The sequence below is a fragment of the Pseudophryne corroboree genome, chromosome 6, assembly GCF_028390025.1.
Source record: "Pseudophryne corroboree isolate aPseCor3 chromosome 6, aPseCor3.hap2, whole genome shotgun sequence".
NCBI lineage: Eukaryota > Metazoa > Chordata > Amphibia > Anura > Myobatrachidae > Pseudophryne > Pseudophryne corroboree.
Genome location: NC_086449.1, coordinates 79,824,052 through 79,846,542, shown reverse-complemented (window position 1 = coordinate 79,846,542; position 22,491 = coordinate 79,824,052). Strand labels below are relative to the sequence as shown.

Below are 22,491 nucleotides of genomic sequence, written 5' to 3'. Positions count from 1 at the left end.
TTTCCTCCCCCTATCTCACAATCCAAATTTCCGTGGGACAACAGTGCGAACCACGCTGGCAGCCTTGTCGGCCCAGGGTATAAGACTGTCATATCAACTGATTTGTCGGGACACCTGGCAGGTGCGCACATATACGAACCTCTGTGAGGAATTACCACAACTCACTATTCCACTATTCGTATATTTTCAAATCCGCAGCTATCTCAATAAGTCACTGACCACGTTGACAGCGGAGGATAAGTCTAATAGTATAGACATCATTTTGCAATCCATGCCTAGGGTGCACCACTCTACGGCATTCCTTTACACATTCTTTAAGAAAACCATAGACTGGGAGAGCACCCAATCAGGAATGACTAAATGGTCGTTAGACTTCCCGACTATCACTACCTCCGCCATGCACGCTGCATTTAACAGAATCAACAAGATTCTCATATCAGCGTCATACGCTGAGATGAATTATCAAATCCTGCACCGTTTCTGCATTACGCCGAAATTAAGATTCCAAATGGGCACGGCCTCTGATTCTACGTGCTTTAAATGTGGTGCACCCGGGGCAGATATCTATCATTGCCTGTGGAGCTGTCCTGAGGTTAGTAAGTTCTGGGGTTTAATACAAGCTTATATTAAAGATAAACTACATATTGATATAGTGGCTTCTCCAGATTGGGCTGTTTGGGACATGCAAAACACGTCTCCCACCCATAAACCATCACTCGGCCAGCGCATGCTCTTAACTAAAATAGAGGCAGCGGGCAAAAAAAACATTCTGTCACAATGGATAGCTACTGATTCACTGTCCCTAGCTTTATTTCTACCAAGGTTTTCATATTTATTTCACATGGAGTGGCTTGAAATGTTGATCAACAAAGAAAGTAAAATAAAAAAGTTCTTTGATATGTGGCTCCCTTATGTACAGACGCTGGCGGAAGTCGTTAGGAACCCCCTTCGACAAGCTATATCACACACTACTTGGTACACTCTTGAAACGTTTACCATGGGTCAACCTCCTTTCTCCTTTTTAGGAATTTTGAGAATTGTCTGGAAACATTCACGATTCTTGCCTAACCAATACTGTATATTTCTGTGTCATACCGGATTGTATCTTCGTTATGTCTTTATACTGCATACTGTTGTATATGTTTTATGCAAATGTCCAATAAAGTATTTAAAAAAAAAGGTTTTGTCATTCACCCGACCTGGTAGGAGAGGGCAATTAGCATCCCATTTCCTAGTCACAGAAGGTAGGGGAGTCTTATTCAGTCATATATAGTAAGTGCATTTTTCCCTTTAAAATATATGTGACATCTTAATATAAATACCTTTAAACATGCAATCCTACAACTGTGCACAGAGCACTACATATGACATGTTAAAACACATCACTAAACATATTTTTAAACAGTCCGCGCCTGGCGCCGTAAGTACATTTAACAGTGGCGCCAATCGCCTATTGTCCTTAAAATGGCGCCGAGCACTTAAGGGTTAACCCCTTACGTGCTGTGGCCGCTATTAACCATGTGGCCGCCAGGGTCTCCGGCCACAGCTATCATCTACTACAGTCTTTAAAAAGACAGTTAGAAGCTGGTTGGTTGCTATGGGCAACTCCGCCACGTTTTCTCTCTCAAGATTTGATACATCTCCCTGTCACTCTTCAACTTTATACACACATTTTGTCCAATTGCTTCATGCAGTAACCGAACAGCAAGTCTTTGGACCATGGGAAGAAAACTGAATCACCCCTCGCAGACCCCAACCGAGACCAGTGGGAGATGTTCCGGTCACAGACACCATTAGGGATAAACAGAGTCAGCTGATTGTCACCACTTAGCCTGAGTAAGACAGTGCCAAGAGTCTGCCTTTGCTCTGTATACTAGGAACGTTCAGGCCAGTGATATAACCAGCATTAAGTTCTGTACAGAGACACAGATGAAACCGCCCCTTTACAGATCGGCGCGCTCAAAGATACAATTAACGTGTCCAAAATGGCAAACTAACTGTGGCATGATGGGCACAGTAATTACGACTATGTAAAAGGAGACAGCAGCTGCTGTATATTACTTCTGCAATGGAACACTGGAAGCTTAACTAATAACTAAGGCAATTAAGTTGCCTAGATTACAATGGCATAATCCAACAGGAACACGCACTTCTGTTATAATCACAGGCCAATAAATATAAATTCTCTTGTTCTAACGAATAGCTGCTCAGCTAATGCACAGAGGATCACGTCCATTTTAAGGAGCCCTATCACACATTCACAGAGAAGGCAGCCATCTTGTGACCTTGTGATGCTGCCATTTTCTAGTGAACCACTGCAAATCATTCTCATTACGAAAATTACGGACTTCAGCGTTGTAGGAGACAAGCATATTTCTCCATGTTGTCATGTAATTAATTACAAGCAGATGTCTTGTCCTATTATGAGCTCTTTCTTTGTCTATTTGTCCCTTAAGTAGGAATGGGTTCTTGGTGCAGTACTTACAATGACTGTAATTGGAGGACATGGAGCAAATCCACAGTCGCACGCAAAGCATCTGCAGCCGTTCTGCACACTTGGAAATAGCTGTGAATGTCTGTAGGACGCATCTATCTGCCTGCAGTATCCATATACATCTATCTGCTTGTGAGGGCAGCTGGCATCACTAGCAGTGTGAATTTGCACCAGCGCTGTCCTGGGTGGAAGAGATCCCTCTGAAATTGCAGGACTTACCTCTGATGTGTAAGTACACCCCGAAGAGCCTCGTGAGCATGTGCATTGCGGCCACTGTGCGTGTCTCCAAGATCAGGCCCCAGGGTCTTCTCACAGAATCACAAGCAAAAACTTTAGTACCACATGTGGATCTTTTGAAATGTGTGAGCTAGTGATAAATATACCTGTCCTCCAGCAAGGAAATGTAGAAAACATGCACTGTTAGTGTGTGCCGAGGAATGGACCTGGGCAACATTGACCTAGTCAGTAGAATGTAATATTAGGGTTTGGGCATTGCCCAGAGATTCCCAAACGCGGTCAAGGCACCCTAGCGTTCCATGTTTTAAGTATATCCATGCTTGGCCACAGGTTACGTAATTAGTACTGCAGTCAATTTGATTTAACCATCTGTGCTGAGACATGGATATACTTAAAACCTGGAATGTTACGGTGCCTTGAGGACGGAGTTTGGGAACCGATGGGCAATGCATCTTGATCACGTGCGTGTAAAGGGTCAGTTCCCTTAAAACCCTCTTGCTTTCTTACTACTGGTATGCAGAGTCATACAGAGGTGTATTTACGGTCTGGTCGCACCCATCACATCACTGCTTCCTTATACCCTTTATGCAGGGGCTGGTTGCAATGCCTCCACACCACCAAAGCATCCTCAGCCTCCACATCCCGTACCATAATTTGCTTCTAGTTGAAAAATAAAAAAACAAATCGTAATGACAAAAATATATCCATTGGCCTCATATGGCCAGTGGCCTAGCAGGGTCTCATTCAGAGCAGCATGCTGTGCAGTCCCCAACAAGTGGCTCCCCTAGGCATGTGCCTCTCGTGCCTAGTGGGAAATCCACCACTGGCATCCTACAACTTGCTAGTATGATGACTGATATTTCAAATAGGACTGGTCTGAAAAGCGTCACCAGGTAAAGGATATTTTAGCATGTAATTGCCATCAGATGACAGGACAGGCCAGGTTCAGTATGATTTACCGACGGTCGGGATGCCAGCTGTTAGTATACAGACAACGGCATCCCGGCCGTCAGTATGTCGGCAGCGGGGAGAGCGCAGAGACCCCTTGTGGGCTCGTTGTGCTTGCCACGCTGCAAGCTCGGAGGGTCGCCACAGGTTCTATTCCCACTCTATGGATGCCGTGGACACCAATGAGTGGGAATAGCCCTGTGAGCCGGGATTCCAGCTGTCGGTGTTGGTGAGATTCCGGCGTTGGTATCCTGACCGCAAATTAACTGCATCCCAACAGGTCCATGAAATATGGCACAAGCATAACGTTGTCTAGAACGGGTTCTCGTAAGAGCACACTTACAGATGGGTCCACCTTTATCTTGGCCTTTAATAGGATTAACTGAGCCAGGGCAGTCGGACTTAATCCCCTGCTGTATTGTTCTCTGTATTGTATTGCAGCTGAGAACAATAGATGAAGGGCTTATGTTATTAAACCATGGTGTGCCTAGGCGCAGCAGAGAAGCCAAGATGAGCGTGGACCCATCTGTATATGAGAGGCCATTAAGATGCTTATGGCATTTCAGCGAGTTGGTTTTCCATGCCGGAGAACCTTCTCATTGGATAACAGCCTCGGAACAATGGAAGGTTGTACAGAATTGTGGCAAAAATAAAACCGATGAAAAGCATAAAACCCAATTTAGATTTTGCAAGAAAGCAAATGGGAGACCTTTACACAAGTGTAGGAAGATTCTTGGTCTGATGAGGCCAAGATTGAAGGTTTTGGCCTCAACACTAGGTGCTACAGCATTATGGGGCAGATGTGTTAAGCCTGGAGAAGTGATAATGCAGTGATAACGCACCAGCCAATCGGCTCCAATATACAAATTGACAGTTAGGAGCTTATTGGCTGGTGCGTTATCACCTTGCACTTATCACCGCTTTATCACTTCTTTATGTCTTCTCCAGGCTTAATAAATCTGGCCCTATGTATCATCCCAAGAACATGGTCTCTACCATGTAGCATGGTGGTGGGAGTAGAAGACCATCTGCAGTAACGTTTTACAGTTACAAGGACTGGGATACGGAGGATCTCCAGAATGATTGCAATGTGCTTTTCCAACGGCCCCCATCCTACATGGCAAAGTTCAAGCAATAGTGCACAGTAAAATGGGCTAAAATTATATATTTCTTACATATAATGAAGAACCTAAATTTGGTTTTAATTTGACGAACCAGAGTGGTATTTTGTGTTGAGTAGTGGTAAGCATACCCGAATAAAACTACTTCTCATTCATTCACTTTGGGGAACACAGATAATGGTGAGCTGTAGAGGGCACTGTTACTGGAATAATCACTCGGATATCGCTAACATTTATTTTCAGTCTATCTCCTCCTCTCTACAACCTTCCAATTGGAGTGGTTTATAAAGGAGAGCACAGAACTTCACATGAGAACTTTAACGCCGCTCCTCAATCTACTTCTAATGGGCGACGGAAGGCAGCACTAACCCGTCATCTTAAGTTTATAGTGATCAGGGAGTCCAAGCCACTGTGCACCAACCACAGAACCGCACTCTGTGAAGCACGGCTACCTTAGAAGCAATCCCAGTCACTTGTGGACTGGGCTGTCATGTCTTGGTGACCGGGGCACTGATCAGATGCAGGTCTTTATTGGTGTGAGTACCCACACTAGACTCAGACATGGGAGGGGAAGCAGTCCTATAGGCCACAGCAAGTCTGGACTGGGGCATCAGGCGGAGGTACTTTTCCCCCTGTAGTAGCATCTCCTCTTTGGCGGGCTTTGCCAACAGGGTTGGCAAGCAGTCATTGCTCAGTGGCGCTGGAGACTGTGCTGAGGAATATCTACTATGTCGCAAATGCTCTTCTTTCGGTCGCTTTACAGTGAGTGGTTGTATGTACTCATTTGTTTGTTGATTATATTTGAGTACTGTGCAATTTACTCACTCTGGGTAATCTCTTTTCCACTTTATTCCTACGGAGTTGGGGTTATAGAGGAGTGAAGCTTTGCATCCTGGGACAGCTAAAGCTTTAACGGTTTGGTGCCCGGATGCCTCATCCACCACTACACCCCGATGTTCCCTGTGGAACCCTATGTACCCTGCTGTAGAAAGACCATTTTATTTTGTGCTAGCATGTGTTCTCTAGTCTGTCTCTGATCATGTCAGAAAATAGGGACTGCTTCCAGAAGCAAGGCTGCTGGGGTGCAATCTGTAATGTACGAGTGTCACATGTTTCAAATGCCTGGCCACATTTACCACACAAATGTTCAGTACCAGATGCTTGATGCGAGACTGACCATAGTGGACCACAAATGTCTTGGGTAAGTGGGGGGGAGCAAACCTGTAATGGTAGAGCTGACCTGGCTGAAGTCGTTGGTGCACTTCATCGGGGAACTTCTTGCTAGAGAGGGTTTTGGAGACCTCATCATTCGGGGGATTTCATAAGTAGGGAACCACTCAGCTATACTTCCTAGGGGACCGATTCAGAACTATTCTCAGTGGATGAAAGGTGAGACTGTGACTTTGTCTACTGGAGGAGTCATCCTCCCACCCTGAAAACCATCAATATTCAGGTTCCAAAGGGACAGCTTTATTTTACACTGCAATTTAGATCAGTTTGGACACGCCCCCTCTCATCTAAATCTATCTGCACACGTTACATCTGCCCCACCTGCAGTGCAAGATGGTTTTACCCAGGTGCACAGTTACTTGCTCTTTCTTCATTCCCAAATCAGAATCACGCCCAAGGAGAGAAGCAGAGTTATAGAACGGGTGAGAACGCAGGGTCTCCCAGATGGTTTCAGAGAAATGGGAATTAACGGTAAGTATAAAAAAAATCCTCTTTTCTCATTCACTGTGCTACCTTGGTGATGTTGCAGAGCTGCACCTAGGGGAGGGTACGAGCAGACAAAACTGTGCACAAACATGACTGTCAACCAGGGGTCATGTGATGCAAAATAGATCAGCACAGCTTAAGAACATGAACAGAAAACCAGGGCCAGACCAACCTGTGGCGCCATACAAAGCAGCTCAATGCACAGGATAGCAAACCGCAAACTGGACATGCACGGGATCATTACTGTCGCCATATCAGGGAGAAGGTATCATTTCTGTCCGGCCCAGTTACTGTCAGCGCTGTGCCAACAGAGGACTGGGAATGGGAGGGATATTTGCAGCTTGGTGTTGGCTCTCTGCAGACACCGGCTCCCGGACACTGCTTTTCTCCCCCAGGTGACCGGAGAACCCTCCGGGAACGATCGGACTGTGACATGGATTTAACAATAAAGCCAGAAATCTGATTTTTGATTGTATGATGTACGAAAATTAAATATGAAAAATGCCAAAAGGTAATTTCCCTAGCCACTGTTTATATACATCATAGCATGTGTGCTGTAATATAGTGCTGTAGGTAAATTAAATAAAAAAAACTGTAAAAAGATTTTAATAATAAACAATACACAAGAACTATAATAAATACATATGACTTTTATTACAAAAATAGTCCATACACTGACAAAAGAAGAAAAAAAAAACATTTACAGGAAAGAGTGCTACAAAGTTGGACTATGAAACAACAGTCAATCACTATGACAACAGTACTGACCCAGTGCAGTGACACTGCATGACAACAGTACAGACCCAGTGCAGTGACACTGCATGACAACAGTACAGACCCAGTGCAGTGACACTGTATAACAAAGGGATGGACCCAGTGCAGTGACACTGTATAACAAAGGGATGGACCCAGTGCAGTGACACTGTATAACAAAGGGATGGACCCAGTCACGTGACACTGCATGACAACGGGACAGACCCAGGGCAGTGACACTGCATGACAACGTGACAATCCAGGGCAGTGATACTGTATGACTGCAGGACAAACCCAGGGCAGTGATGCTGTAGGACACTGGGACAGATCCAGTGCAGTGACACTGTAGGACACCGGGACAAACTCAGCAACAGTAACACTGTAGGACAATAGGACAGATCCTGGACAGTAACACTGTATGACAACTGGACAGACCAAATGCACTGGCTCTGTATGACAACTGAACAGATGCAGTACAGTGACACTGTAGGACATTGGAACAGGCTCAATGCAGTAACACTGCAAGACAAACAGACAGATCCAGTGCAGTGACACGGTTTGATTATGGGGAGGGAAGACTTTGTGTAGCACACTGGAGGCTTTGGGACACAACTAGTGCAGTGACAGTGTAAGACAACAGGACAGACCCAGAGCAGTGACAGTGTATGACTGAATGACAGACCAGGTAGAGAAAAGAGCAGACCCAATTCAGTGACAGTGTATGACAACAGAGCAGGCAGTGCAGTGACATTATATGAAAACATGACAAATATGGAGACATTATGAGAGCAGAACAGAAGTTATTTAGCATTGATGCTGCACAATAAATGGCTGTTTCATGGTTAAACAGAATTACTCTTCCACCAAGGTTATATCCCAGTCATTTGGTGCTTAAATATCCTGCACCAAAAACTGCCATGTAGTGAATGCATTACAGACTCCCGAATAAAATGCCCAAAGGAAAGGTATTCAGCAGCAGGTCTTTGCCATTACTAGTGCTGTCTATGGGCTCAAATTTCCCTGAGACTAGCTAAGCCAAAACTAAGCTCACAGACTAAACATTTAATTTCTCCTCAATTATTTCTGACACTGCAAAATAAAAACCATATTTAAAATCAGAATTTAGAAACTGAAGATAGAGGAGGCACCAAATACAATATACATCTGACGGGTTCACTACGGCTGGCCGGCGGTCGGGCTCCCGGCGACCAGCATACCGGCGCCGGGAGGCCGACCGCCGGCTTACCGACAGTGTGGCGAGCGCAAATGAGCCCCTTGCGGGCTCGCTGCGCTTGCCACGCTACGGGCACGGTGGCGCGCCACACTATTTTATTCTCCCTCTATGGGGGTCGTGGACCCCCACGAGGGAAAATAAGTGTCGGTATGCCGGCTGTCGGGCTCCCGGCGCCGGTATACTGAGCGCCGGGAGCCCGACCGCCGGCATACAGAAGACCACCCACATCTGACACCTACACATTACAGCTTTGTGATGCATTGAGCTCTTCTTCATTATGAATTCCCTCATACCTCTGTATCTAAAACCCAGAATCTCCCTTTTATTCTAACCATGCCCTTACCTTATCGATCACTCCACTTATTAGCTTTGCTGTCCTTCTCACCCACGAGTCAGGGCTGCCCATTCCCCCACATCTTCCTCCAAATATCAGCCCTGACTGACCTTCCCCTACCTCTTCCTCGCACTGACTACCCTTCCCTTACCTCTCACTCTACGTATCGGTCCTTACTGCCTTCCGCCTCTTATTTCTCCATGTATCAGCCCTGACTGCTCTTCCCCTACCTCTCACTCTACATATCAGCCCTGACTGTCCTTACCCTCCTTTTCCTCAACATATCAGCCCTGACAGCCCTTCCCCTACATATCAGCCCTGACTGCCCTTCCCCTCCTTTTCCTCAACATATCAGCCCTGACAGCCCTTCCCCTCCTCTTCCTCCACATATCAGCCCTCTCTTTATCCTACCTCTACCTCCACATTGCAGCTACAGCTGCTCATCCTCATTGATCCCCTACATCTAAGGTCTTGCAGATCTCCTCGGTCCCTGTACCTCCACATGACCCGTCCTATTTTTACATATCTCACACTAAGCTGCTCGTCCAGGTCCTACCCAAGCCCTTACCCTGCCTCGTTATGCACAGTCCCTGTTCACATACAAAATTCTAGGTAATAACAACATCAAACATTTTGGAATTTAAATAATCCTGTTCTGTCGTCACCAAAGTCTGTATTTGTAATTATATCTTATGTGCCCTCTAGTGGCATGTCTAAGAGGTTGCAGGTCAATAAGGCATCCTGGTCTTCTCAGGGTTCAATCCTGCGTAGGCTGGTTCGGGTGATAGAGTCTCTGAAATAAAAGCGTTGAATACTGCATGTTTCAGTATGTTTATAGACATAGCACGCCTGTTGTGGCATATATCTCATATATGTTCATGATCAGAGAAAATCATGTGTTCTACACTTGCTGTCTGTACCTGGCACTTGTGTGAGGAAGCAGATCCGTATACAGCTGTGAGATCTTGCGAGACGTCAAAGGGCTGAGGGCTTCCCTAAGACGCTGGTAATTCCTCTCCAGCTCACGATGATACTCCCGCTGATCTGGTCCAATCAGAGTCTTGTTTTTCCTCAAGGCATCTTCACACCTAGATAAATAGGCCAGACTATGCACCACATCTCACCATCATCTTACACAACTTGTCTGCATCCACCACACCTCAGCGTTTGTTCTCAACCCCACAAGTAGTCCAGCTGTACCCTACACCATTGTATGAGGCAGCCCTCTGTCACATATAGCGGCTCTACTTATTGTCCCTCACTTGCACCAAACTTCTTGGTGTCACTTGTGCCCTAATTGTGGCATCCACAAATTGCCACTATCTCGTCCATGTGCTCCACTTGTTATGCCTATTATTCTTTCACACATTTTGCTCTACTAAACATGGTATGTCTTCCTTATTTCAGTTATTCTATGTAGTTATTACTCATATTCCTCTGTCTGTTCGTCACTGCCAGCCATCCCCTCCTTGCCAGCATCACTGCCAGCTACCTCCTCCTTGCTGCACATCACTGTCAGCCATTCTCTCCATGGGCACCCGAGGTCCAGTCCTCTTATCATTCAGCATCTCACTTCCCATCTTCATTACCATAAGCACCTCACTTGCACCATTCCCACCTTGGGCACCTCAATTCCAAGCCATACCATCCTTTGGTAACTAATGTCCAGTCGTCCCATCCTTGGACACCTGACTTTCAGCCATATTCTCCTTGGGAATCTTACTTCCTGCTATCACCACCACCATGGCAATCTCACTTTCTGCCATAACCACTGCCATCTTACTTCCTGCTGTCAATGATATGGGCATCTATCTTCCTGCCATCACCACCTTAGCTATCTCACTTGCCGCCATTCAATACTTGGGCATCTCAATTACCACCATCCCTCCTTGGGCACCTACCTTTCATCCACCTTATTTAGCACCTCCCTCCCTTCCATCCCTTCTCTGTTCTCACCAATGTCTCCTTTGGCACTAAGCTCTTGTGGTCCTCTCTACTCAGTGCCTTCATCTCATCACTCCACCCTCTATAAAATGAAACACCATCCAAATTTTGCCTTTGTGCCCAATTTCTGCCCTTACCTCTTGGTGAAATCCCTGAAGCAAAGTCGCAGCTTGTTGTGGAATCGGTATAGCCGGGGATCATCGGGAATCTCAGCCAGAAACACTTGGGCCACCTCCAGGGGTCCCTGAGACAAAATACACAGCCGTGAATGGTTCAACAATATAATTATTCATGTAGCTAAAAAGCTATTTTGGTTCTTACCTGATAAATCCTTTATCTTTGATTCAATGTGGGACACTGGAGAACACTGGGTATAGCTGGTGCTGGAGAAGTGTGGGCAGTAAGAGTAAAGTTCTAGTAGCACAAACTCATCCTCCCCTATATCCTTCCACCTACCCCAGGCAGTCAGTCAGTGACAGGTGCCAAACCAACAGAACTCAATGATGGGGTCCACATAGCAGCACTGCAAAAGTAGCTCTACCGTGGAACCATGCCTGGCCTAAAACAGGCATGTTTGCCAAGGTGTAAGCCTGGCGGATGACAGATAAAATTCAAGTTGATATGGCTTGCTTTGAATAGGGCCAACCTCACTCATTGACATCATAAACCATCAGCCTCCATGCAACAGAAGCCTTGGTTTCTATCAATATAGGCCCACATTAAAAACCATAAGGACAACAGAGGATTCTGCTAGTCCACTTCAGGTAAAGAAGGGACTATGATTACCTTGTTGATATGGAGATTAAGCAAGAAAGACCTTCTGGGTCACAAGACCGTCCTGTAAGGTGGAATTTAGGAATAGAATCCTATGAGGCAGGGTATTACGTTCTGAACCCAACCTGGCTTAAAAAAATAGCCAAGACTTGCATCTGAAACCAAGGGGCATATGTAATAGGGTCCGAGTTTGCCGGAAGGCATGAATTTATTTTTGTATTTTTTTTTAAAGCGGCAATCATGGTTTTGCATTGTTAATGATTGCTGCTTTAAAAAACAAAAAACATCTGAGATCAGCCGGCATCCCACACCTCTGGCAAACTCAGACCCTATTACATATGCCCCCAAATGTGAAGATTGGACCGGCTCCAAGTAGGAAAGTAGGTCAAGTCTGGAACACCTTGGAGTGGAATTGGGCAAATTCTACCACGTCTAAAAGTCGTCAGCCTCTGGCCGAGGACAGTCATGTGCACGTGCATACAGGTAGGGCCTAAGGGACTGTCATTGAACAGAAAAGGTCTTCAGGTTGTTGGACCAAGAAGGCCCAGACTGCAATCTAAAAGGACAATGGTCCAAGCGAGAGGGAAGGACAATGGTCCAAGCGAGAGGGAAGGACAATGGTCCAAGCGAGAGGGAATGACAAATGGTCCAAGCGAGAGGGAATGACAAATGGTCCAAGCGAGAGGGAATGACAAATGGTCCAAGCGAGAGGGAATGACAAATGGTCCAAGCGAGAGGGAATGACAAATGGTCCATGCGAGAGGGAATGACAAATGGTCCATGCGAGAGGGAATGACAAATGGTCCATGCGAGAGGGAATGACAAATGGTCCATGCGAGAGGGAATGACAAATGGTCCATGCGAGAGGGAATGACAAATGGTCCATGCGAGAGGGAAGGACAATGGTCCAAACGAGAGGGAATGACAAATGGTCCAAGCAAGAGGGAAGTACTTTGTAAAGTCCTAGCAACAAGTGCTGAGGGACAGCAATTCTGAAAAGTTAAAAGGACTGCCTCCATGAATGAAAATCAGAGCAAGTCTGGCTAAGACTGTCGCGTCAACTATAGTTGATTAGATAAAACCAGAATGAAGATCAGTCTTCAGAAAGAGTTTTAACAAAGGTAAGTTCTTACCATAAAACTCGTTTTCTGCTGCGGGGTACACTGGGCTCCACAAGGAATGGACAATGGGGATGTCCTAAAGCAGTTCCTTATGGGAGGGGACGCACTGTAGCGGGCACAAGAACCCGGCGTCCAAAGGAAGCATCCTGGGAAGCGGCAGTATCGAAGGCATAGAACCTTATGAACGTGTTCCTCGAGGACCACGTAGCCGCCTTGCACAATTGATCAAGGGTCGCACCACGTTGGGCCGCCCAAGAAGTTCCAACAGACCGAGTAGAATGGGCCTTAATGTGATCAGGAGCAGAGAGACCAGCCTTCACATAAGCATGTGCAATCACCATTCTAATCCACCTGACCTGAGTTAGCTTGTGAGCAGGCCAGCCCCGTTGGTGAAATCCAAACAAAACAGAGAGAGAATCAGATTTTCGAATAGAAGCAGTTCTCTTCACATAGATACGGAGAGCCCGTACCACATCCAAAGACCGCTCTTTGGGAGACAAATCAGGAGAGACAAAGGCCGGTACCACAATCTCCTCATTAAGGTGGAACAAAGAAACCACCTTAGGTAAATATCAGGACGAGTCCTAAGAACCGCCCGGTCACGGTGAAAAATCAGATATGGGAAACTACAAGACAAGGCACCCAGATCCAACACTCTTCTAGCAGAGGCAATAGCCAGCAAGAACACCACCTTAAGGGAAAGCCACTTAAGGTCAGCTGAACCAAGAGGTTCAAATGGAGGCTCCTGCAACGCCTCCAAAACCACCGACAAGTCCCAAGGAGCCACAGGCGTGACATAGGGAGGTTGGATATGCAACACACCCCGAGTGAAAGTATGAACATCAGGTAAAGTTGCAATTTTTCTCTGAAACCACACCGACAAGGCAGAAATATGAACCTTGAGGGAGGCCAGACGCAGGCCTAAATCTAGGCCTTGCTGCAGAAAAGCAAAAAGTTTGGCTGTACTAAACTTGGAAGCGTCATAATTGTTAGATGCGCACCAAACAAAGTAGGAATGCTAGACCCTATGATAAATCCGAGCAGAAGCCGGTTTCCGGGCCCGCAACATAGTTTTAATGACCTCTTCAGAAAAAACTTTAGCACTCAAGACGGAAACTTCAAGAGCCACGCCGTCAAAGACAGCCGGGCTAGGTCATGGTAGACACAGGGGCCCTGAACGAGGAGGTCTGGGCATTGTGGAAGTAGAATTGGACGCTCTGACGATAGGCCTTGCAGGTCTGAGAACCAGTGCCGTCTGGGCCACGCTGGAGCTATGAGAAGCAGAATTCCTTTTTCTTGCTTGAACTTCCGAAACCCTGGGCAGGAGTGACACCGGAGGGAACACGTACGGCAGCCGAAACCTCCACGGTACCACCAGCGCATCCACGAATGCTACTTGAGGATCCCTTGTCCTTGCTCCGAAGACCGGAACCTTTTGATTGTGTTGAGACGCCATCAGATCTACATCTGGAAGGCCCCACCTTTCCACTAGGAGTTGAAACACTTCTGGATGGAGGCCCCACTCGCTGGCATGCACGTCCTGATGACTGAGAAAGTCCGCTTCCCAATTCAGGACTCCCGGAATGAATATTGCCGATATGGCCGGTAGATGGCGTTCTGCCCACTGTAGAATCCGTGAGACTTCCTTCATTGCTAGGCGGCTTCGAATGCCGCCTTAATGATTTATGTAAGCCACTGTGGTGGCGTTGTCCGACTGTACTTGCACAGGACGGTTCTGAATTAAATGCTGTTCTAGGTTCAAGGCATTGAAGACCGCCCGCAACTCCAGAATATTGATCGACAGGAGGGACTCCTCCTTGGTCCACCGCCCCTGAAGGGAGTGTTGCTCCAGCACAGCGCCCCAACCTCTTAGACTGGCATCTGTCGTCAACTGGACCCCGTCGGATATCCAGAACGGACGGCCCCTGCACAGTTGTCGGTCCCGGAGCCACCAGAGCAGCGACAGACGGACCTCCTGAGTCAATGAGATCATTTGAGACCTGATCCGGTGAGGCAGGCCGTCCCATTTGGCTAGAATCAGCCTCTGAAGAGGACAAGAGTGAAATTGAGCGTACTCCACCATGTCGAATGCGGACACCATCAGGCCCAGCACCTGCATCGCCGAATGTATCGACACTTGCGGACGAGATAGGAAGCAACGAATCCTGTCCTGAAGTTTCAGGACTTTCTCCTGAGACAGGAACAACCGCTGGTTGTGAGTGTCCAATAGTGCTCCCAGATGCACCATGCTCTGAGCAGGGATCAGGGATGACTTCTTCCAGTTGATGAGCCACCCGTGGGCTTGTAGAAACCGGACCGTCATATCCAGATGACGCAGGAGAAGATCTGGGGAATTTGCCAGGATTAACAAGTCGTCCAGATACGGCAGTATCCTGACCCCTTGACGGCGGAGTACCACCGTCATCACCACCATAACTTTGGTGAAGACTCACGGAGCCGTTGTTAAACCAAAAGGTAATGCCCGAAACTGGTAATGGATGTTGCCAATAGCAAACCTCAGGTATTGTTGATGTGACACTGCTATAGGAATATGCAGGTAAGCATCCTGTATGTCCAGGGAGACCATGTAGTCCCCAGGTTTCAAGGCCAGAACTATAGAGCGAAGGGTTTCCATACGGAACTTGGAAATCTTCACAAACCTGTTCAATGCCTTGAGGTTGAGAATGGGCTGGGAGGACCCATTCGGTTTCGGGACTAGAAACAGCGGAGAATAGTACCCCCTGCCCCTCTGAACAAGAGGCACCTGTACTACAACTCCTGTATCCAGGAGGGTCTGTACCACCGAATGCAGAGTGTTTGGCTTTGTCTGGTCCAACGGGACGTCTGTCTGGCAAAATCGATGAGGGGGTCAGTTTTTGAAGGCTATGGCGTAACCTCGAGTAACGACTTCCCGTACCCAGGCATCTGAAGTGGTCTTCAACCATTCCTGGGTATACACTAGAAGCCGGCCCCCCACCCTGGGATCCCCCAGGGGGAGGCCCGCCCCGTCATGCGGCAGGCTTATCGGTCTTGGCAGCTGGCTGACGGGCAGCCGAGGCTCTTTTGGGCTTTGGCTTACCAGGTTTGGAAGTGCGGGCCTGCTTATGGTACGCCTGACCTTTTGCTTTAACCTGAAGGACGAAAGGGGCGAAAGGATGTACCTTTAACCTTCGACACAGAAGGAGCGGTATTAGGTAGACAGGCAGTTTTGGCAGTAGCCAAGTCAGCCACTATCTTATTTAAGTCCTCCCCAAACAGAATATCTCCCTTGAAAGGGAGTACCTCCAGGGTTTTTCTAGAGTCCAGATCCACAGACCAGGATCTCAGCCACAATATCCGGCGAGCCAGGACTGACGTAGTAGAGGCCTTGGCTGCTTGGATACCGGCATCAGAAGCCGCCTCTTTAATATATTGAGAAGCTGTGACAATATATGACAAGCATTGTCTAGCATGATCAGAAGAGATTTCAGCTTCTAACTCCAAGGCCCATGCTTCAATAGCCTCTGCAGCCCATGTAGCTGCAATAGTGGGCCTTTGTGCAGCACCCATGAGGGTGTAAATCGCTTTCAGACAACCCTCCACACGTTTATCCGTAGGCTCTTTTAGAGACGTGACGGTAGTGACAGGTAGAGCTGAGGAAACCACCATCCTAGCCACATGTGAGTCCACTGGAGGAGGCGTTTCCCAATTCTTAGACAGCTCTGGCGCGAGGGGATAGCGAGCCAGCATCTTCTTTTGAGGCACAAACTTCGTATCCGGGTTTTCCCACGGTTCCTGACGTATATCCACTAGGTGGTCAGAGTGAGGTAAAACTTGTTTAACCACCTTCTGATGCTTGAACCTATCTGGTTTCTTAGGAGGGACGGATGGCTCGGGATCATCCGTAATCTGTAGAATTAATTTAATAGCCTCCAAAAGATCAGAAACATCCACATGTGAACTACCCTCCCCATCAGCCGTATCTGAGTCAGAACCTGTGGGGTCAGTGTACGTGCCGTCTTCATCAGACGAGGTGTCAGTGACAGCAGTGGATTGTGAGGAGATAAGCGCTCGCTTAGAGGACCTCTTGGACTTAGGCGAGCGTTGGTCAGACTTTTTAGTAGTCAAGGACTGGTTCAACTTCTTTAATTGAGCAGATAAATCGTCCACCCACGGCAGGTTAGCTGCCGGGACCACATACGGTTGTACAGGCATTGGCGGTCCCATAGGGGGTGTCAGTTTATGAACTAGCGTATGCAGAAGCGTGGAAAAAGCGGCCCACGGCGGGTCATTTGCCCCCGTTGCCACCGTCCCACTGGGGGGCAAGGAGCCCCCAGAACCAGAGCCCAAAGCTGCTATATTCTCATCATAGTTATCTACGGCTTCAGCAACACCGGCAGTGTGTTCAGCCCCAGAACCGTTAGCCTCAGAAGCAGACATGATATAACTTGCAGTATGAGGTAACACAGTACAATTATCAGCAGCACTATACCTCTAAACCCAAACCCCTGCGCAGTGTAGTCAGCACTAGCAGAGATAAAGGAGAGATATGGTGACTAGATCACAGAGAAAATATGTAATACAGTATATCTTTGTGAAAATCCTATATTAGATAACACCTGACGCACAAAGTCCCCTCAGGTTATGGAATATAGGGATAGCAGGTTGAGTGAAACACACGAAATGGACACCACTCAGCTATCAAATGCACACACAGAAAGTCACAGTTTGTACAATGCAGAAGTTATTACTAACAATAATACTGCACTGGACTAGTTTACACAGCTATATAACAATAGATATAACAGTACACAGTAAGAACTGGATGTATATCACAGGGTAATTGTATTATAAAACCCTGACTAAATGCACTCTTTCTTAACGATCACTGTCTAAAAAGGCAGGTAGAATACTTAAGTGTCATGTAAAGGCACAGCGCTGACAACCAGGCGGCTTTACATAGGAGGATTTGCCCAAGCAGTCCCAGGAACAGTGAGCTGAGGGATAATGGCGCCGCAGACACTGACAGGGAGTGAGGAAAAGACAGATATGCAGCTCCAGGGCGGGAACACTTGCTAGAAATAGCGCCCTGGGGCTGGGGGAGGGGCTTCAGGTCTAAGCCTTATCCCCTCTGCTGGCAAAACCACCGGGTACTGTGGGCGATATAAGAATTGGTTTAGAGAGAAAACCTGACCTGCGCCCATGCCCTGGTGATCTAGTGGGATCGCCTGTACTGCCACAGTGTCCGCCTCCCACTGACCGCACCGGATCGCGATAAAGTCCGGGTCCCACAAGCGGGACCCACTTACCACCTCCCGAAGCGCGGCCACGCGATCCTGGAGAGCCCCAGCCGTGTGTGTCTATCGTGAAGAAAACCGGAGCCTCTGCTGTAGGTACCCGGCAACCAGGGATACTGGGGACAATTTAGTACAATAGGGTATAGATGGGGGTCAAAAGGAGCCGGTGCACTTTAAATTTCTTCAAAAGGATGTGCTGGCTCCTCCCCTTTATGCCCTCACTCACAGCTCAGTATAGGAAAATTGTGCCTGAAGGAGAAAACATACTTGAGAGGAGGAAACATAACAAGACACGAGGGTGAGAGTAACGAACCAGCACACAGCAACAACAAAACTAGCAACCGCTAGTGAACTAGAAAAACAGCAACAGCTGTAACGCAACAACTTCACAGAAGAACCATAACTTGCAGGAAGCGAAAGACAGAGGCGGCACCCAGTATCCCTTATGGACGAGAAAAGGATTTACAGGTAGGTAATTAAAATCTTCTTTTCTCTATCATCCATAAGGGATACTGGGGACAACTTAGTATGATGGGGACGTCCCAAAGGTCCCAGAACGGGTGGGAACGTGTTGAGATGCCTGCAACACCGTATGTCCAAACTGGACATCCTCTGTGGCCAGGGTATTAAACCTATAGAATTTAACAAACATGTTTGTCCCTGACCAGGTAGCAGCTCGGCACAGTTGCAGAGCCGAGACACCACGGGCAGCCACCTAGGAAGAACCCACAGACCTGGTAGAGTGGGCCTTGACAGACCTAGGAACAGGTAAGGCTGCAGAAGCATAGGCCTGTTGAATAGTAAACCTAATCCAACGGGCAATGGATTGTTTGGAAGCAGGAAGACCTTTCTTGCGAGCATCATAGAGGACAAACAAGGAATCCGATTTTCGGACTGTCGCAGTCCTCTTGACGCAAATCCTCAGGGCTCGCACCAGATCCAAGGACTCAGGCAGAGAGGCCGTGGCCGAAGCCGCCAGAACCACAATAGGCTTATTCAGGTGGAACGCGGAGACCACCTTTCCGCAGGAACGGTTGACGAGTCCTGAGCTCTGCCTTATCCGCATGAAAGACCAGGTAGGGACTCCTACAGGACAAAGCACCCAGCTCTGAAAACGGTCTGGCTGAAGCCAAGGCTAAGAGCATCACCGTCTTCCACGTGAGAATTTGTCTTCCACTGACATCAGAGGCTCAAACCAAGATGATTGGAGGAATGTCAGAACCATGTTGAGATTCCAAGGAGCCATAGGCGGCACAAAGGAAGGTTGAATATGGAGGACACCCTGCAGGAACGTCTGTACCTCAGGCAGAGCAGCTAATTTCTTCTGGAAGAAGATAGACAAGGCCGAGAACTGAACCTTGATGGAGCCCAACCGTAGGCCCATATCCACGCCAGCTTGTAGGAAATGCAAAAAGCGTCCCAGACTGAATTCCGCAGCTGGACATCCTCGGCCCTCACACCATGAGACGTAACGTTTCCAGATATGGTGGTAGTGCTTCGACGTGACAGGCTACTTGGCCTGAAACATGGTGGTAATGACCTTGTCCGGAATACCCTTCTTAGCTAGAATGTTCCGCTCAACCGCCATGCCGTCAAATGAAGTCGCCGTAAGTCCGGGTAGACAAACGGCCCTTGCTGAAGAAGATCCTCCCGCAGTGGGAGGGCCCAGGGTTCTTCTACTACCATGGCCAGGAGATCCGCGTACCAGACCCTTCGAGGCCAGTCGGGAGCAATGAGAATTGCCTGCTTTCTCTTCGGATTCTTTTTAGGATCTGAGGAAATAGGTACACCAGCTGGTAATCCCACGGTGCCGTCCACCGCCGCAGCTAGAGGGTCCCTCGTCCTGGAACAATAGCACGGAAGCTTGTTGTTTAGTCGAAAGGCCATCAGATCGATCTGGGGACGAACACACAGATCTGTTATCATTCGGAACACCGATGGATGCAGACCCCACTCTTGGAGCAGATGAGCTCCGTGCAGCAGAGCATTGTATATCGTTCTGAGTTCCAGTATGTTTATCGGAAGGCAGACCTCGAGTTCCGAACACCTGCCCTGGAACTGTGTCCTTGGGTAACAGCGCCCCAGCCCCGAAAGCTGGCGTCCGTGGTCACGAGAATCCAATCCTGGATCCCGAAGCTCCTCCCCGCCAAGAGGTTGGCGGGCTGTAACCACCACAGAAGAGAGATCCTGGCCTGTGGGGTCAGACAAATGACTTGGTGCATCTGCAGATGTGAACCCGACCACTTCTTCAGGAGGTCCAGTTGGAAGGTCCGTGCATGAAACCTGCCAAACGTAATGGCCTCGAAGGAGGCCACCACCTTGCCCAGCAGACAGTTGCAGAGATGTACCAAGAACTTGCGTGGTTGTAGAAACACTCAAACCAACTACCGAAGAGCTTCCGCCTTGTGTACAGGGAGGAAAACTTTGAGCCACCGTGACCTGGATCATTCCGAGGAACTGGAGGCGTTGGGTTTGCTCCAGGTGGGATTTCTGAAAGTTCAGAATCCAACCGTGGCGTGACAACAGGGATGTCGTGCAGCAGATGCTGTCCAGCAGGATTTCCCATGATCTTGCTTTTATTAGCAGATCGTCCAGGTAGGGGACAATGTTTACCCCCTGAATCCTGAGTTGAAACATCATTTCCGCCATAACCTTGGTGAAAACCCTTGGGGCTGTGGATAAGCCGAAGGGCAGCACCTGGAACTGGTAGTGTTCATCAGAGCAAACCTGAGATACATCTGATGAGGCGGCTATATTGGGACATGGAGGTAGGCGTCCTTTATGTCCAGGGAGACCAAGAATCCCCCCTCTTCCAGACCTGAGATCACCGCTCTCAGAGACTCCATTTTGAACCGGAAAACCCACAGATATGGGTTTAACGACTTGAGGTCCAAAATGGGTCTCACTGAACCGTCCGGTTTTGGTACCACAAAAAGGCTGGAGTAATATCCCTCGCCTTGTTCTTGAGGTGGCACAGGAACAATGACCCAGGTCAGGGTTAACTTTTAAATGACCTCCTGCAACGTGGAGTACACGGTTACTGAAGCTGGTAAACCTGACTTGAAAAACCTGTGAGGTGGAAGACTTTCGAATTCCAGCTTGTAGCCATGGGAGATCAGATCTTTTACCCAGGCATCCTGGCAGGAGCTGTTCCAGATGGAGCTGAAGAATTTCAGACGAGCTACCACCCTGAGGTCCCCCTGGAGTGGAGGGACACAGTCATGCTGAGGGTTTGTAGGAGCCAGAGCGGACACTCTGGTCCTGAGATCCTGTGGAAGCCGGTTTGCGAGACTTACCTCTGGAACCTTGTGCCGCATTGGAGGCACCTCTGGCTTTACCCTTAAAGCGCGCTGTCCGAAAGGACTGCAGAGAAGGTCCAGTGTAAGAGTATCTAGGTGGCGGAGTAGCAGAGGGGAGAAACGTGGACTTTCCAGCCGTCTCCTTTGAAATCCAGGTATCCAATTCACCACCGAACAGCCAATCACCCGTGAAGGGTAAGGTTTCCACACTCTTTTTAGACTCAGCGTCCGCTACGCACTGGCGTAGCCACAATGCTTTGCGTGCAGAAACCACCATGGTAGAAGTACGTGCATTAACAACACAGATTCCCTTGATGGTATCGCAAAGGAAGCGGGCAGACTCCTGAATATGCTGAACCAGCAGCACTAATTCGGCTAGGAACTTATCCCCTGCTAAGCCCTCCTGAATGTTACCCACCCAAGTGTGTATGGCGTGCGTCACACAACGACCTGCAATAACAGGCCTTTGGGATGCCCCCGCTGCAACATAAATAGAGTTGCTTCTATTTTCCGGTCTGCAGGTTCCTTTAAGGCCGTAGCCCCTGGAACCGGTAGAACAAGCTTTTTGGACAGGACTGACACAGATGCATCCACCGCCGGGGGAGTTTCCCCTACCTTATGCCCTTCCTGGTCAAATGGGAAGGTGGCTAACCACTTTTACGACACTTGGAATTTTTTATCAGGAGAGGACCATGGCTCCCTGAACAGGTCATCCAGTTCCTTTGAGTCAGGAAATGTGACTTGTACTTTTTTCTGTGCAGAAAAAAAGGATTGCTGCACCTCATATTCAGTACTAGGGATATTTAAAACATCTCTTATTGCAATAATAAGTGAGTCTACGCCCTGTGCAGAAGAGGAATCATCTAACTCAGTATTTGATTCCAGCTTCTCCCCCTCTTCCACCTCCGGTACCTCCTCCTCGGATTACGAGAGGATATCGTGTAAACCCCTTTTGAGGTAAAGGATTAGAGAGAGGGGAAAACACGTCTGCTATTTGCCCTGTCCTTTGTCAGAGCAGCCATAGACTGTTGTAATTGCTGCCTTTCTTGCCTTGCAGTAGATAACTCATTAGACATGTCAGCCATCATAGTTTTATTTGAACTGAGCCAAGAAGGCTCTTGCAATTCACCCCCAGAAGCCCCACTAGTTTGTGAGGGCTGACTGCATTGTTCACACATGATAGAATCTGCAGGAGAAGGGGAAAATCTTGTGTGACAAACAGCACACACAACCTTTTTCA

At 48.0% G+C, this 22,491-nt stretch overlaps 1 protein-coding gene across 7 annotated transcripts in view; it reads right to left on the bottom strand.

Annotated features, from left to right (window-relative positions):
- Positions 1-8,687: 8,687 nt before the first annotated feature.
- Positions 8,688-22,491, bottom strand: part of DOCK6 (dedicator of cytokinesis 6) — a 164,264-nt gene continuing 150,460 nt past the window's right edge. For all 7 annotated transcript variants that reach the window (XM_063931275.1, XM_063931274.1, XM_063931276.1 and 4 more), the window contains 3 exons: positions 10,919-11,025; positions 9,758-9,925; positions 8,688-9,630 (listed from right to left, as the gene is read on the bottom strand). In XM_063931275.1, the coding sequence (XP_063787345.1) occupies positions 9,588-9,630; positions 9,758-9,925; positions 10,919-11,025 (318 nt within the window). In that variant the 3' untranslated portion in view covers positions 8,688-9,587. The remainder of the gene's footprint in view (positions 9,631-9,757; positions 9,926-10,918; positions 11,026-22,491) is intronic.